This window comes from Salvelinus sp. IW2-2015, unplaced genomic scaffold (assembly GCF_002910315.2).
Source record: "Salvelinus sp. IW2-2015 unplaced genomic scaffold, ASM291031v2 Un_scaffold1209, whole genome shotgun sequence".
NCBI classification, from domain to species: Eukaryota; Metazoa; Chordata; class Actinopteri; order Salmoniformes; family Salmonidae; genus Salvelinus; species Salvelinus sp. IW2-2015.
The window spans coordinates 17,015-35,060 of record NW_019942778.1 but is presented as its reverse complement, the minus strand read 5'-3'; the positions used below and the strand labels follow the sequence as shown (position 1 = coordinate 35,060).

Sequence of the window (18,046 nt, the reverse complement as noted above, 5' to 3'; positions counted from 1 at the left end):
TTGAAACAGGCCTTCATGTTTTGAGTTGCTGGCAAAGGAACCACTACGAAAGGACACCAATAAGAAAAGAGATTTGCCGGCCAAGCAACACGAGCAATGGACATTAGACCAGTGGGAAATTTTAGGATTTTTGTTTGTGAACCGCCGTGTCTTGTGAGACGCAGAGTAGGTGAACGGGTGATACTCCGCATGTGGTCCGTTAACCAGCAGGGCTACCACAGCAATTCTGAAGCGAAACGCCATCCCATACTTTGACAGAATCTAACAATCTCAAATATACTTTTGATTTGTTTAACACTTCTTTTTTGACTACATGATTCCATATGTTTAATATCATAGTTTTTGATGTCCTTCACTATTATGCTAAGCAATGTAGACCCTGAAATGAGTATGTATGTCCAACTTTTTGACGGGTACTGTATATATTTTATACAATTTGCAATAGTACACTATCCACACTTCCTCCTCCTCCTACTCCCTGAAGTCGCTTTTTCTACTGCTGCACCCCACAGGGGTTCCACACAGTGATAAAACACTCTGCCCAGGAAGGGACTCAGGTAACCTATACTGTAGCACCACTGTTGCCATGCTTAGCCACCCTTCTCTCTCTCTCTCTCTCTCTCTCTCCCTCATCTCTCTCTTCTCTCTCTCGCGTTCCCTCTCTCTCTCTTTTTCCCTTCTCTTTCCCTCCGCTCTCTCTTTCCCTCTCTCTCTCTCTCCTCTCTCTCTCTCTCTCTCTCTCTCTCTCTCTCTTCTCTCTCTCTCTCTCTCTCTCTCTCTCTCTGCTTATCCCCTCTCTCTCTCTTTCCCTCTCTCTCTCTCTCTTTCCCTCTCTCTTGATGTCTCTCTCTCTCTTCCCTCTCCCCTCTCTCTTTCTTCTCTCTTCTCTCTTCCTTTCTCGCTCTCTTTCTCTGTCTCTCTCTCTCATATGTTCCTCGTCTCCTTCCCCGCTTCTCTCTCTCTCTTCGCTCTCTCTCTCCGCGGTCGTCTCTCTCTCATTTCCCTCCTCTTCGTCGTGCTCTCCGTTCCCGCATAACAATCTCTTCGTCTCTCTCTTTCCCTCTCTCTCATATCCCTCTCTCTCTTTCATCTCCTCTCCACCACCACAGCTGCTCAGATAAACTTGGCCAGCCTCCGGAACAACAGTCTGACCAATCAGGACATCACCTTTGACCCCTGTGGTGACACCCGCCTGAGGAACTCCTGTGTGTCATTGGACGAGAAGACTCGCACCATGAGCCGCTCTGGTTCCTTCAGAGATGGCTTTGAGGAGGGTGAGTAGAGGAAGAAGAGGGCGGGAGGGAAGCGACAAGATAGAGAGATGATTACTCATGAGGAAATCTTCCATCCTTAGATGGACAGGGCTCTCCCTGTCCTTCCCAGGTGGTGGTGTCAACGGTAGCTACAGGGTTGGGGAGCCCTGGTCTGAACAGGACAGTCTGAATTATGTAAAATGAGGTTTTAAGGTTCTCTCTCTTCCACCTGAAAGCATCTCATGTCTCGTGGGTTCCCTGCGTTCGTCAGACAGTTCTGGTTGCACTTCGGGAAGAACTTGAGGAAGAACCTGGAGAGAGAAGAGACAAGAAAACAGTCTAACACTCATGCATCAGTGTTTTTGGCTCCTGACTGAATAGAGCTGCGTTGAATCGTATAGCAATGAGAGCAGCAACACACTCACGTGTGTGTGTGTGTGTGTGTGTGTGTGTGTGTGTGTGTGTGTGTGTGTGTGTGTCTCCCTCTCTTTAGTAGTGTGAGGTAAGCCTGTGGTGTGTTTAGTGTATCAGGTCTGTCTTCAGTGAACAGCTGTGTGTTAGTATCTAAAGCCAGGCGTTACAGACATGGAATGCTGTCCTTTCCTGTGTGTGTGTGTACATGCATGTGTGTATAGACACAAATACTTTGGTGCATGAGTCTCTATTGTGCACTATTATACTAAAATCTCCACTATACTGGAACGGGGGGAGAGAGAGAGAGCGGTAGAGAGAGAGAGCGGTGTAGAGAGAGAGAGCGGTGTAGAGAGAGAGCGGTGTAGAGAGAGAGAGCGGTGTAGAGAGAGAGAGCGGTGTAGAGAGAGAGAGGGGTGTAGAGAGAGAGAGGTGGAAGTAGAGAGAGAGAGAATAAGAAATAGGGAACCTAGTGACACCAAAACAGAGTTGTAAATGCCCTCTGGATAAAGTGTATGTGTGACCTCATTAAGAATCCAGTCGATCCTCACACATTCCCACAAAACATGATTATACAGGCCCTCCAGTGCCACTGTTTTATCCTCTGTTGTTCTCGCTCTCTCTCTCTCTCTCTCTCTCTCTCTCTCTCTCTTTCTTTCTTTCTTTCTTTCTTTCTTTCTTTCTTTTTTTTCTTTTTCTTTTTTTTCTTCGCTCCTCTCTTCTCAATTCCATTTTTTCCTCCAGGGTTTAAAAAAAAAACGGAATAATTGCAAGTTCTTTATAATCAAGAAACATGAGGACATGCTGGAAACCGTATGTGTGTTGAGTGTGTGTGTCTACCCATTGGATGTGTGTTCATATTAGTATGTTATGTGTGTGTGTGTGTGTGTGTGTGTTCATATGTTTTCCTGGTAATAAGTTACTTTAGTGTTATTAATTGTGGACTGGGACATGTACAGCTGCACACTTTAAGTTGCCCTATGTTGAGACGACTACACTTACACACTGTGTCACTTGACCTAGCTATTGTGTAACCGCCCCCACACACACACACACACAGGATAAGTCAGTCATTTCATAGATCGCCAGATTCAAGGGGAACTCTCTTTGAATGGAACTGAATGAAACTTTCAGGACAGTTTGCCTACCATTACGTAGGCGGGGCACCACCTTGTTTTTTTAGGCCTGTTGCGCCCCTCCCGGAAAAAACGATCTAGGGAAAACACCTCTCATACGTAGACCTTCTTCCTGGTCTCTTCTATGACATCTCTATCTGATCCTAGCCTTCTAGCCTGTAGACAGGAAACCACCGGAATTAAAATAGAACACTATTATATGCAGGAAACGCTCTCACTGCATTGTGTCTGGACTTTGATGTAAGATCAGAGACGGAGTCGTGAGTCAATAGGATAACACCCTCTCCCGTCATAACCCTGTACTGTGTGGAGGCTAGACACACACTAACACACACTGTATACCACCGTGTGTGGTAGCGTTCTCTATATAGGGCTGTTATTAGGACTTTCACCACCGTGGCGGCTGGTCGAGTCAGGACAAGTGAGAGGGGGTGGATAATGGTAGGGTGACTGGTGGCTGGAGCGAGGTGGTTGGTGGAAGAAGGGATTTGCATCTCAGGGAGATGGTTAGGGCTCAAATGTGTTGTGGCGTGCGGTAGTTTTTCGAGTTTAGAGCTCGTTTGCGTTTTTCCCTCGTTTGGTCACGAACATGCGCGCAAGTGTGTCTGACGTGTGTGTGTGTGTGTGTGTTTACCACAGCACCTTTATGTAGTGTGTGTTATCTTTGTCTCTGCAGTTCACGGCTCCTCCCTGTCTCTGGTCTCCAGTACCTCCTCTATCTACTCTACGGTGAGTACGAATGAATTTTCATCGATTTTAAATACCGCTCCTCGTGCCCAAATGGTAAAGCTGTCGCCGCTCCACTAGTTTACTGCTTTACTGTATATGTAGCTATACGTTTGTTCATGTTGATCAATATGCACCGTATACGTTTATTCAGGAGTCGTAGTAGTCGATGTTTAATACCACACGAATACCTCATATGAAGACCCAACTCACTAACCAGGCCAGGTTGGTCTAATGCATTTATGTTGCTGTTAGRAARGCTCATCTTAAATCAGTGGTTAAAAGTAGAAAGTCACCAGGGTCCTTTTTAAAATGAGACAGAGGAGWAGGATAGAGTTTCTGCTTGACACTGATCTAATGTCAGTTTTGTGTTTCACYTCCTMATGGTTAATGTTAGGATTTGGGCTACGGTAAGTTGATCCTAGATCTGTGCTTAGGGGCAAACTTTTCTCCTTCACCTAAGATAGAGGCGTGGCTGCTCTTACTCAGATCCGGGGCCAGTCACGCCCACACACAGCCCAGCCAATCAGTAAAAGGKTTTTTTYCTATTAGGGTGGCCCCTCCCCTACCCATCGACAGGTACACTCCCCGAAGCAGGTGTAGAGGCAGGTCTGTGTATAGAAAGAGTGAGGAAGAAATGAGACGAAGAGTGACTGAGCTCGCAGACGAGTTGAAACTGCAGAGCAGATCTGTGGCGGATCACTCAGGAGAGAGAGATTTATAAAAAGGAGGGAAAAGGACAGAGATCAGGAGCTACAGAAGCTATCAAGATGATGGCCGCTTTAGCCATGACAGGAGCGTCACAGCTTGGGACGTACGCACGGTAGGGATGGGATGGAGAGAGGAGAGGAGGATTATCCAGATTCAGACAGATTGGGATTTGTTTCTTTTCAGCAACCGTTTTGAGATGATTTAAAAAATAAAAAAATAACGACGATTCAGTGGAAAGGAGGAGGATGACTGGTATTGACTTGGGTCACAGCGAGAGAAAGAAAATGTTTTCCTGTCAGTTTTGTTTTGTCTGGGATGAATATGAGCGAGAGGTCTGTTTGTGTGTCTTAGATTGTTGGCTATGCTTCCGATTTATCGCTTCAACCCTAACCTTAACCATTAGGATGGAAATGCTGAACTGAACTTAGACATCTGGTGGCAATTAACGACAGCTCTGTTGTTGTGTAAGACTGCTGTGACAGGCTTACTTTGTCACCCCCCTCACACTTGCGAGTAGGAACAAAGCGCATACACAAACACACAGCTTTTTTTTGTGAATTTTCTGGATTTTTTTTTTTTTCAAAAAAAATGTATTTTCACTAACCCTAACCCTTAATCTAACCTTAACCCCCAACCCCTAACCTTAACACTAAACCTAACCCTTAAAGCCTAAAATAGCGTTTTAACAAATTCAGGCATGAAAAATGTGTGTTCTCGTTTTCCTACCTTGTCAGGACATTTCTGGTGACTTGTCAGGACATTCTGGTGACTTGTCAGCGAGCATTCTGGTGCTTGTCAGACATTCTGGTTGTCTTGTCAGGACATTCTGGTGTCTTGTCAGGACATTCTGGTGACTTGTCAGGACATTCTGTGCTTTCAGACATTCTGGTGTGTCAGACATTCTGCGTGACTTGTAGACATTTCGGTGACTTGTCAGGACATTCTGGTGACTTGTCAGGACATTTCGTGGTGATTGTCAGGACATTCGGGCTATGTCTTGTCAGGACATTGGGTTGTCTTGTCAGGACATCGGGTATGTCAGGACATTCGGGTGACTTGTCAGGACATTCTGGTCCTGATAAAGTAGGAGACATGTTTACACACACACACACACACACACCATTATTAGCTCTAACAAGCAAACCTGTCAGAGCAGCTCTTAACTCATTACAGCGCCAGACAGACAGGACCAGGGGAAAAACCATTATAGATTGAAGTTTKTTATGTCACAATAACACGKCCACTACTAGTTCCTTTATTTGGGTTGACATCAGGGCCTACCTAGCAACCGCCCACACACTGCACAGCAAATCACAGGTAGACAATACAGAGATATGTAGGAGCAGAATAGGGTCGAATGGTGTTTTGGTTTGAAAATGTAGACTGTCTCTCTGTGTGGAGACTTACCTGTACCTGTAAAGGGGGKTATTGTGTGTTACACTGTTTGTGATGGGTTGGTCTGTGTGTATGGGGTTTACATGCATGTATGCCTTTGTGTATGTACACACTATATACTGTATGCGTGCAAGTGTGTGTGGGCATGAGGCCATATATGTCTGCTTGTGTGTATGTGGTTTCTCCTGTGTTACCATTGTTCGGAGTGGCGTGTAGGGAGACAATACCTCTCAGCAGAAAGACACACTCTGCCTCCTCCCAGCAACGCACTCTAAACGCCTCCAGGAGCAATAGGTCTCTGSTTTCCAGACCCATTACACCAGACATCTATAATCACCATGTTTCTGTAACTTATAAATCATCCGGGAGTTTGAACTAGAGAAAATATACAGAGCCTGAAGACGGTGTTTCTGGAGCCATGCTGGGCTGGTGTAGTCTGGTGTAGTCTGGTGTAGTCTGGTGTAGTCTGTAAGCCCCAGGTGCTGTAGAAGTATATCCACTATCAACCCTCCCTCCTCCCTTTCAGGCCTGGCTTGAATAATACGGCTTCCTTTCTTTCAATCCATAGATCATCTAATCATTCTCTCGTTTTGTTTTCACAGACTGAAGAGAAATCCCAGTCAGAGGTAAGACTTGAACTCCCGTTCACCTTCTTTGTAAAGAAATGCACTTTTTCCCCCTTTCTTCATTCTCTCTTTCTTGTTGCTTTATATCTCTCTCTCTCTCTCTCTTGGTCTCTCGCTCTCGCTCGCTCGCTCTCTCTCTTTCTCTCTCTTATTCTTGTCTCTGTATTCATATGACATGTTGGAACATGGGGGCGTATTCAATATTGTGTCTGGTTACACACGTCTGTGTTGTGGGTGACCATGTGACAATAAGCCCTTGTCCCAGACACCTGTGTACACCTGTGTGCTCCTTTATGAAGCCATGACACGATGCTTCCTTTCCCTAACCCCTTTCTATCAGAGTAGATCAGGGAGTTTTCCCTTGTATGGTCACACCTACACAACCTTCTCAGCCTGTCAAACCTTCTCAGCCCGTTGTGTGTTTTGGTGATGGTGTGTTTTGTTGATGTGTGTTTTGATGCGTGTTTTGTTTTTAGATCCGTAAGCTACGTAGAGAGCTGGATGCCTCCCAGGAAAAAGTCTCGGCCCTGACAACACAGCTGAGCGCTAATGTAAGTACAACAGGAGGGGAAACCTAGATACACACACACACACACACACACACACACACAAACATACAGAGACGAATGTGTAAACACTAGGGCTGTTGCGGTGCATTCCGCCACACCGGCAGTCATGAGTCATGACCGCAGTCAAATCTCACGTGACCGCTGGGTCCCGGTAATCTCCTCCTATGCTCTTTGTACAACAATGGCGCTGATGTGTTGGTAGTACCCAATTCGCTAATGACCGTCAGGTCGCTAATGGCCTGGTACTCGGGGCTCTATATTGTGCCTCTAACCACTCTGATATCAATGCAAAGGCAATCTAAAATCATTTATCTGCAAAACAGTGTTATGCTTTTAAAACTCACTGTTAGGCTACATTGTTTGACCTCGCTGGGGTCGATCAATTTTAGGACAGAAGTTCATCAACAGGTTGAAGCTGAGTGGAAAGCATAGTTGTGGATCTTGTTTCAAAGCCAAATTAAATTTGATTGGTTAGCAGGTGTTAATGCGAGTGTAGCGAAATGCTTGTGCTTCTTGTTCCGACAGTGCAGTAATATCTAACAAGTAATCTAACAATTCCCCAACAACTACCTAATACACACAAATCTGAAGGGATGGAATAAAATATGACATATTAATATATGATAGTCCGAGCGGCATAGACAAATGCAATAGATGGTATTAGGTACAGTACTATACATATGAGATGAGTAATGTAAGATATGTTAACATTATTAAAGTGGCATTTTTTTAAGTGACTAGTGATCTGTTTATTAAGTGGCTAATGATTTGAGTTGTATGTAGGCAGCAGCCTCTCTGTGTTAGTGATGGCTGTTTTACAGTTCTGATGGCCTTGAGTAGAAAGCTGTTTTTCAGTCTCTCGGTCCCAGCTTTGATGCACCTGTACTGACCTCGTCTTCTGGATGGTAGCGGGGTGAACAGGCAGTGACTCGGGTTTGTTGCCTTGATGATCTATTTGGCCTTCCTCGTACATCGGGTGCTGTAGGTGTCCTGGAGGGCAGGTAGTTTGCCCCTGGTGATGCGTTGTGCAGACCGCACCACCCTCTGGAGAGCCTGCTGTTGAGGGCGGTGCAGTTGCCATACCAGGCGGTGATACGCCCGACGATGCTCTCAATTGTGCATCTGTAAAAGTTTGTTGAGGGTTTTAGGTGACAAACCACATTTCTTCAGCCTCCTGAAGTTGAAGAGGGCTGTTGCGCCTTCTTCACCACACTTCTGTGTGGTGGACCATTTGTCTGTGATGTGGACGCCGAGGAACTTAAAACTTTCCACCTTCTCCACTACTGTCCCATCGATGTAGAAGGGGGTGCTCCCTCTGCTGTTTCCTGAAGTCCACGTCATCTCCTTTGTTTGTTGAATTGAGTGAGAGGTTGTTTGCCTCACCTCCTCCCTGTAAGCTGTCTCGTCGTTTTGGAATCAAGCCCACTACTGTTGTGTTCTGCAAACTGATGATTTAGTTGGAGGCGCATGGCCACGCATCATGGGTGAACAGGAGTACAGAATGGGCTGGCACGCACCTTTGTGGGCCCCAGTGTTGAGGATCAGCAAAGTGGAGATGTTGTTTCCTACCTCAACACCTGGGGGCGGCCTCAGAAAGTCCGGACCTAATTGCACAGGAGGGTTGAGACCCAGGGCCTCCAGCTTAAGATGAATTGGAGTACTATGGTGTTGAATGCTGAGCTGTAGTCAATGAACAGCATTCTACATACGTATTTATTCCTCTTGTCCAGATGGGTAGGGTAGTGTTGAGTGTGATGGCGGTTGCATCGTCGTGACCTGTTGGGGCTATGCAAACTGAATTGGTCTAGGGTGGCAGGTAAGGTGGAGGTGATATGATCCTTGACTAATCTCTCAAAGCACTTCATGATGACAGAAGTGAGTGCAATGGGGCGATAGTCATTTAGTTCAGTTACCTTTGCCTTCTTGGGTACAGGAACAATGGTGGCCGTCTTGAAGCATGTGGGGACAGCAGACTGGGATAGGGAGCGATTAAATATGTCCGTAAACACACCAGCCAGCTGGTCTGCGCGTGCTCTGAGGACGTGGCTAGCGATGCCGTCTGGTCCGGCAGCCTTGCGAGGGTTAACACAAGGAAATCGACAGCGCTTTCTAAGGTGATGATTATTTCAATGCATTTAAGATGTCGCATGTACAACACATAGCCTAATAGCCCACCACATATTACGCACGGCCGGAAAATTCTAGTAAATTATACATTTTTTAAACATATTTTAGATGTCTTTGGTACATAATTGGTCTACTCCAAAATTAAACAAATTCTAGTAATCGCCTTTGAGTGTGGACTGTATTATTATGCATAATGGATGGACTGGTTACCTTGTGCTACGCGCCAAACTTTATATCCAAGAGTCTGGGAGAGAACGTGTAGGCCTAGGCAATGCTGTTGGTTCATTGATTGATCGTGCAGGGTTGCTTATAGAGTAGAGTTAGCCTACAATTATGGTGTATTTGTATTTAATTTTGCATAGCCTAGTAATAAGGCATTTTTTAGATTTTCATAATTAATAGGCTGCCACATTAGCTTTTAGCTACAGAATATGATGGTTACCACTAAAAAGAGGAGGATCACAGCTTTCTACTGCTGCTATGTTTATTTTTCCGCTGCTAATATTACGCACCTTTCTCTGATGTTAAACCTGAGTAGTCTACCCAGCATGATTGACACTGTGGGAAAGCGCAGCCACCATTCGAGTACATAAGGAGGAAATGTATTTTTTTTTTCCTGCCCTTGCTCCTGCCCATTTGATAATAGCCTGTTCGAAATCTTAGTAAAGACAAGATTAAATTGACAATAGTGAGAGCGTTATCACTTGATAAGAGAAGAGCGTGAGGCAAGGAAAAGAGCGCAAGCTGTTTTTCGGACTTTTTCCAAATCACCAATATCATTAGATGTATTCTCATTACTGGCCTCTAACATGCCCAGGGCCCAGTTTAGATCCCAACCCATTGTTTAAGAAACCCCGAGCTARCTGACTATTTGTAGTAGATGATGATTATATTGGTTTGGTACTGTGTGTGGGTTGTGGTATAAAATGGACCAGTGTGATTGGGTTTCAAGGGGAAGCCATTGTGGCTGTGTTAACTGTCAATATACGTTYGATGAGMGCTTTTCTCACACTGCTCAAAGCCAGTCTTGTATTCAATGTTCGGCTGCAGTATCTCAACTCCTAGTTGTTCAAGGTCTCTGGCTCTGCCTCTCTTTTTATCACAATTAGGAGTCAACCAGATACCGCCTCTCTCTGTCTCCTCACTGTCTCTCCGTCCCTCGCATTCCCCTTCAACCCTCCACACTCCACCCACCCAGACACTCTGTCTTAGCTCTGAGACACTGCAGAGAATAGACACGGTTAGTGTGTGTGTGTGTGTGTGTAGGGGAAAAGAGGTACTCTAACAGCCACACAGTCAATRCTGTAGCTTTAGCATTGTTAGCATCCAGCCTCGCTAGCCATGACGTCAAGCAGACCCTACCCCAGAGCGCGGGCACAGAGGGCATCTGGCTCCCCCTGAACCGCTACCCTTTCAGYGGGAGTAGCCATCCGGCTCAGCCCCTCAGAGGGGGACTGGGTACCCCGTCGGCCAAAGCTGTAGTGTGGACACATCTATCGCAGAGGCGTGAGAGGATTTAAGCCAGATTTAGAAGATATCTGGTGCCGCCTTTTTGAGCCTTTTTAGAAGTTGTGAATCGAACAGGGTTTGGTTCTCGTGATAGGTAGCGTTTGCTGTTTTTCGCTTTTTGCTTTGCCTTCTAGTTTTTAATTGGAATGTAGGCTAATCGATGCGCTACATTAGCTGTTGGCTTTGAGAYGMGAGAACTGTTGTGATTCGGTAACTCGTCTTGGATTCCTGCCAGTTGCTCTTGTCTCATCTKCTSYTWGTTCTGTCCTTGGAGCAGGTCATCYGGGAGCACAGCTACTGTTGCTCTCCTCACTCTCATGCTTTGACAATAAGGATCTTTGGCCGTTCAAGCTACGTTGAACTCTAATATAACCTCTTTGACGTTATTCTAACCTGTGTTATTTCCCTGTGCAGGCTCACCTGGTGGCAGCGTTTGAACAGAGGCCTGGGTAACATGACCATCAGACTGAAGAGCCTCAGTATGACCGCTGAGCACAAGGTGAGGCATTTTCATAGCACAACGTTGCACCATTTAAGGCACAGTTGAGTTATGTTCGTCTCGGCTCAAGGGAAACCAGAATATGAAAATACGATCATGTATATGGATTTTTAGATGGTGAACGTATATGTGTTTTCCTTGAAGGACTGTGAGCTGAACGAGCTGAGGAGAACATCGAGCTGCTGAAGAAGCAGAACAACGTGGCCCAGGCCGCCATCAACGGAGTCATCACACCCCTGAACTCACCGGAAACAGAACAGGACAGGTAAGGGAACCGAACCAAAACCATAGCAATATCTCCAACAACCTCAAACAGTCCTTAGAGGTCAGTAGACTCCGAGAAGTTTCACGAGCAGCACCGCAGATGCACTATATATACAAAGGTATGTGGACACCCCTTCCATTAGTGCATTTGGCTATTTCAGCACACCCGCTGCTGACCGGTGTATAAAATTGAGCACACAGCCATGCAATCTCCATAGACAAACATTGGCAGTAGAATGGTCTGTACTGAAGAGCTCAGTGACTTTCAAAGTGGCACCGTCATGGGATGAAAATAATAATTTGTTCTTAACTGGCTTGCCTAGATAAATAAGGTAACATAAAATGCCACCTTTCCAACAAGTCAGTTCGTAAACTTGCTTCCCTGTTAAAGCTTCCACGATCAACTGTAAGTGCTGTTATTGTGAAGTGGAAACGTGTAGGAGCAACAACGGCTCAACAAAGTGGTAGGCACACAAGCTGAAAATCGTCCGTCCTCACTACCGTTCGTCCTCACTCCGAGTTCAACTCATCAGCACAGAACTGTTCATCGGGAGCTTCATGAAATCAAATCCCATTTATTTCTACATAAAAAAACGAAATACTGCATAGTTTCCTAAGAGCTCGAAGCGAGGCGACCATCTCTGTCGCACCATCGGATGTTTTGGGTTTCCGTGGCCGAGCAGCCACAGAAACCTAAGCTCACCATGCTCAGTGCCAAGCGTCGGCTGTGTGGTGTAAAGTGCACTGCCAGTGGACTCTGGAGCAGAGAAACGTGTTTTCTGGAGTGATGAGTCACGCTTCGTCATCTGTCAGTCCGACGGATGAATCTGGGTTTGGCAGATGCCGGGAGAACACTACCTGCCTGAATGCATAGTGCCAACTGTAAAGTTTGGTGGAGAGGAATATGGTTTGGGGCTGTTTTTCATGGTTCGGGCTAGTTCCCTTAGTTCCAGTGAAGGGAAATCTTAACACTATACCATACAATGACATTCTAGATGATTTTGTGCTTCCAACTTTGTGGCAACAGTTTTGGGAAGGCCCTTTCCTATTTCAGGATGACCAACCCCGTGCACAAAGCGAGAGTACATACAGAAATTGTTTGTTGAGATCGGTGTGGAAGAGTTTAACTGGCCTGCACAGAGCCCTGACCTCAACCTCATCGAACACCTTTGGGATGAATTGGAACCCGACTGCGAGCCAGGCCTAATCGCCCAACATCAGTGTCCGACCTCACAAATGCTCTTGTGGTCGAATGGAAGCAAGTCCCCGCAGAATGTTCCACATCTAGTGGAAAGCCTTCCCAGAAGAGTGGAGGTGTTCATGCAGCAAAGGGGGGGACCAACTTCATATTAATGCCCATGATTTTGGAATGAGATGTTCGACGAGCAGTTGCTGACACTTTTGTGTATATACGATGAGCGAGAGGCAAGACTTCTACGGGACCAAAACAGCTGAGAAGTTTAGCCTCGCACTTCTACGCTCTTAGTTGTTGCGGATAATTGACCCACTCTGTCAGGGAACATCAACTACATTCAGCCTTGGCCTATTTTTGTTCTTGAGGGGGATGGTCAGGGGGCTGGAACATAATTACAAATCATTTGTAGACTGTAAATTGACCGCAAGAAGCACAAACAATTCACTATTGACTTTTCAAACCTAGCCTACATTTGAATACGACCACATATATCTCTCTATTATATGTGGAATAGTTTGGAAAAGATTTCCAAAATGAAAATCCTTGCAGACGATTTGCTGGTACTGTATTCATACAGTCTGTTATTTTTTATTTTATTTCACCTTTATTTAACCAGGTAGGCTAGTTGAGAACAAGTTCTCATTTGCAACTGACCTGGCCAAGATAAAGCAAAGCAATTCACACATACAACAAACACAGAGTTACACATGGAATAAACAAAACATACAGTCAATAATACAGTAGAACAAAAAAAAACAAAAAGTCTATATACAGTGAGTGCAAATAAGAGTAGGATAAGGGAGGTATGGCAATAAATAGGCATGGTGGCGAAGTAATTACAATTTAGCAATTAAACACTGGAATGGTAGATCTGCAGAAGATGAATGTGCAAGTAGGGATACTGGGTGCAAAGGAGCAAGATAAAAAATATACAGTATGGATGAGGTAGGTAGATAGATGGGCTGTTTACAGATGGGCTATGTACAGGTGCAGTGATCTGTTATGTCTCAAACTGGCCCAAAGAAAACGTGGGGGGGGCAAATAAAATCACCCGCGCCCCACCAGACTCGCTGAGTCTACCTGAAGCTTACACCTGGCGAGGGAAAATGTGACGTTATAAAGACTTCCCACAATGCTGTGATACTGTATTATTTCTGAGTCTTTAAAAACAATCTCTCTCTTTGTCTTGCCCCCCCCCCCCCCTTTTCTTCAGGTGGTCGGTAGTAATGGCAGCCCCTTGGCAGCAGCAGCCGACTTACGGATGAGGAGACAGCACTCGTCAGACAGCGTCAGCAGCATTGCCAGTGCAAACCAGCCACTCCAGTGTGGGATCCAACATGGACGCCGACGCTAAGAACAAAAAGAAGAACAAGAAGAACTGGGTATGTACAGTCGCATTCAAGCGCACACTCGCACAGGAACTGAGTACGGTCGCGATCGCTCACTAACACACACAAACATATCTTATTCCAAATGAAATCTAACACCTGGTATGTAGGTTTGTCTCTGTCTCACTTGTGTCACTCTCTCTCTATATATATGTATTTGTGTATTTGTGTGTTTGTAATTCACACTCTGGGGTCTCTTTCTCAGGCGTCTTGCACAGGGGCCAAGGTGAATGCAATGCAATTAGCTTTCCTTGTAGACTCAAGTTCCTGTTCAAAAATAGTGTACTGTATAGGGAATAGTGTGTAATTTGGTGTGTTACCTAGATCTACAAGTTGTAGAGGTTCTGTGAAATAGAGAAAACGTAGAACACGTTCGAACAATTTTCAATTCCCCGTTGATACAGGGAGTTAATGTTTCTCTGTTTCTTGTTGTGTTCCCTCTTGCTCCTTGTTGCTGACAGATCGTGTCTTGCACAGGAGGACAGGTTGAAGACGATGATGTATGCATTCCGTGCTTCCTATTTGTGCTTTGGTTACTGTAGATGCTTTTAGGCTGTGCGCCTTTTCCGTCAGTGTGTGCAGGCAACAAAATAGCGATCAACCTGAAAGCTTTTGCGTCAGGTAATTGCACGTGTACCGCTTTCAGAGCTGCTCGACGGAAACGGCTCCAGCTTGAGACTCTCGAAAGATACTACTAAACTCTGTTTTTTGTTGCCTGCATCTACAGTATCTTGACRAGCTGATTGTCGCTGTCAGAGCTGCTTTGCATACCCAGTGTGTCACTGCTGTGGCGGTTGTGGCAAATCTATCTCCTAGTCAATCCTCCAGACGTGGGCTCAATTCCAATAACATTTCGGGAATTGTATTGCATTCCAATAGAGGAGTGTGGTTTCCGACAGGATTTGAATTGAGGCCCGCTCTAATTGCTTTATGGTGTTGGCTKCTGTTGAACCCGTCTAGACCCCAGTGATTTGTGTCCCTGTCCTCTGTCGCACCAAGGTAATGACATTGAAGTGACCCTGTGTACGCCGGCTGTAGCTTTGAACGTGTGTAGCTGTGTAGGTGTATCATACACTACTCCTGTCCCAATCCAAGGACTTTGTGACAAGTAGACGGACGTGCTAGATGCATTTCCTTCGAGCGAAAGTCACGTGACACGTTTTTAGGATCTGGTGATTTAATAAGCTATCTTCAGATAGCCCGTGAATTTCGAATGTGCTTTTTTTTCGCACMGACAATAGGTGGTCCTTTGATAATATGCCGATTGGATAAGCCGTATGTGGAAGAGAGTAGTACGTAGGGTGTATGCGGTCTGTCTGTGAGGWATCGTGGTGAGCAGGGTAGTGGACTGTAAATGAGCCCCCTGTTCGAGGGACATCAGTCTGAACCCGTGTGGGTTGAAGCAAATGGCTTTAGTATCTTACGTGGCAGAACAGCTGTGTTCCTATTCGAGTGGACACATTCTATTTGAATCGCCTTCCGTTCTGTACCCTGTTCAGAGATTCTAATGATACAAGTTCGAGACGTGTAGATTTGCGCTCTCCGCGATTCCTAAGATTTGACTTTTGACATTCCTTCGAGCATTTTCCACTTTTCCCACAGTGCATTTTCTGTAGCCTCCACTGTACGCTGGCTATGTCCCTACCACTAACACGCTCACACACTCCCCGCTGAACCTGTGCTGTTTTGTGTCTCTCTCTCTCTCTCTCTCTGTCTTCCTCTGTGCTATCGCTTCATGTGGCAGGTTTATGAGGTAAGAGTGGATTAAAAAACAAAAAGGCAGCTTAACCTTGAGCTAACCTTAACATAACCCCCAGCGCTCTGTAGGTTACTAACRCAATCCCTCTCCTTCCTCTCCTGTCCTCAATCATCCCTCTGCTTTTCTTCTCCGGTCGTGTTCTTTATCCTGCTTCCTTTCCCGGTGTGACTTTGAGTCTGCTCTGAAACAAAAACGTAACACAAGGCTCCATTACAATGCAGTCGTTTCCTGGTAATCGTGTAGCGAACATACGTTACCCTTCTAGCTGTAAATGAAACTGATAGTCTCCACGACAGCCTTGGGTGCTCTTTTCTAGTCATATTCACTGYAGTGCTGTTATTTCTCTCTACAGTCTACAGTGCGTTGTATATTTATACACACACAGTAGGTCAGGTTAGTGGACTGGATGTATGTGACCACACACACACACACATTCACAATAACCACCTGACACTCAGTCACACGGACACCTCTTAGTGTTTGTGTTTGGAGCATAAGCTCAAGTCACGGCCTCCCTATAGCCCTAGTCCGCTCCCATTGCTCCTCATTCCCTTCTTCTCTCTTTCCTTCATCTGTTTCTCACTTACTCAGGCACTCCCCTCGCAGCTGCCTTCCTCTGATTTCCCTTGCTCCCCGCCTGTTTTGGGAGTGTGTCCTCACACTTCTCTCTCTCTCTCTCTTTCTCACACACACGCGTACACTCACCCTCCACTCCTCTCTGTCTCTCTCCCGCCTGCAGTTGCGCAGCTCCTTCAAGCAGGCGTTCAGCAAGAAGAAGTCCCCCAAGTCCGCCTCGTCCCACTCTGACATAGAGGAGATGACGGACTCCTCCCTACCCTCCTCCCCTAAACTCCCCCACAACGGATCCACAACCTCCAGCCACATGCTCAGGAACTCGCACTCCAACTCACTGTACGTATACGGTGTGGTGTTTGTGTTTGTGCGTGCGCGCGTGTATGTGTGTGTGAGAGAAAATGTGAAAGTTGTATCAATTGAGCATCTGTGTGTAGGCTGTCGGACTGTCTGGACGGTGAGGCAGAGACCGTGATGCAGCTCCGCAGCGAGCTCAGGGAGAAGGAGATGAAGCTGACGGACATCCGCCTTGAGGCTCTCAGCTCGGCCCATCAACTGGACCAGCTCAGAGAGGCCATGAACCACATGCAGGTAACACTCACACACACGCTGAATCGTACGTGCATGCACACACACACACACGCTCACACACTGTTTTCTTGACCTGCTGTTGCTATTGCTTCCTGTGTTTTCTCTCAGGGGGAGATAGAGAAACTGAAGGCAGAGAATGACCGTCTGAAGCTGGAGAGTACGGGGAGCAGCAGAGCCCCCTCCCAGGCCTCCATCTCCTCTTCGCCCCCTCACCATACACACATCCTTGCGCCAGGGCCTGGCCTGTCCCAGCACAGCATCAACCTCACCGAGTCCACCAGCCTGGGTGAGAACAGCATGTTTTGATGTGGGTGTCTGTACAGTTGGGTAAATGTGTGAGCATGCGTTTTTTTAAGTGTGTGTACGTCTGTGTTTGTGTTTGGGTGTGATTGCCTTTTGAGAGTGTGTTTGCCTGATAGTTGTTTTTTTTGTGAACGGGTGTACGTGTGAGTCTCACTCTCCTCTTCCTCTCTTCTCTCAGACATGTTGCTGGATGATACAGTGGGAGATGGAGTGATGAGGAAAGAGGGACGACACGTGAAGATAGTGGTCAGTCTGGACGAGGACCTCTCCCAGGAGGCCAGGGCTCGCCACTTCCTGATTGGCTGTATCGGTGTGAGTGGTAAAACCAAGTGGGACGTCTTGGACGGGGTGGTCCGCCGCCTCTTCAAGGTAAACACTTTGACTGAATGACTTAATTCGCGCATAAAGGTTTCATTCGTTTTATTTATCTTTCCAATATCAAAATAAGTGACACAAGAAATTCATAGTAGAGTTGCATATCACCTAACCCTTGACCTTTGCCCTCCTGCTTCTTTAGGAGTACATCACCCATGTGGACCCAGTCAGCCAGCTGGGGCTGACCTGTGACAGTGTGGAGGGATACTACATTGGGGATGTGCATCGCCATAGCAACACCGGCGYCGCTCACACCCCCGAGCTGCTGCCCTGCGGCTACCTGGTTGGAGACAGCGACACCATCAACATCAGGCTCAAAGGTATGAGCGCGTGTGTTTCTCTAAATGTCTCTGTCTCTCCTTACAGTCTGGTGTGTATTGTGTTCTCTGTGTAAGTGTCTCCCTCTCGCTCCCTCCCTCTCTCTCCCTCTCTAGGTGTGAGCAGTGAGAGTGTGGACTGCCTGGTGTTTGACACGCTGATCCCCAAGCCCATGCTGCAGCGCTACGTGTCTCTGCTGAGGGAGCACCGCCGTGTCATTCTCTCTGGCCCCAGCGGCACCGGTAAAACACACCTGGCTAACCATCTGGCAAGACACCTGCTCCTGCAGGAGGGCCGACCCCTGACCCCTCACTCCGT

General features: G+C 46.5%; 1 protein-coding gene across 1 annotated transcript in view; it reads left to right on the top strand.

The window, feature by feature from the left end:
• The window catches only part of LOC112070038 (neuron navigator 2-like), a gene marked incomplete at its 3' end in the record, with an annotated part of 148,064 nt that extends 130,020 nt beyond the window's left edge, over positions 1-18,044 (top strand). The window contains 17 exon segments of the mRNA XM_070438820.1: positions 1,096-1,274; positions 3,477-3,529; positions 6,235-6,258; positions 6,735-6,809; positions 10,878-10,904; positions 10,906-10,962; positions 11,107-11,134; positions 11,137-11,227; positions 12,254-12,308; positions 13,635-13,730; positions 13,732-13,803; positions 16,308-16,480; positions 16,579-16,732; positions 16,841-17,018; positions 17,214-17,404; positions 17,553-17,730; positions 17,845-18,044. Of these exon segments, the coding sequence (XP_070294921.1) occupies positions 1,096-1,274; positions 3,477-3,529; positions 6,235-6,258; positions 6,735-6,809; positions 10,878-10,904; positions 10,906-10,962; positions 11,107-11,134; positions 11,137-11,227; positions 12,254-12,308; positions 13,635-13,730; positions 13,732-13,803; positions 16,308-16,480; positions 16,579-16,732; positions 16,841-17,018; positions 17,214-17,404; positions 17,553-17,730; positions 17,845-18,044 (1,831 nt within the window).
• Between the last annotated feature and the right edge of the window lie 2 nt (positions 18,045-18,046).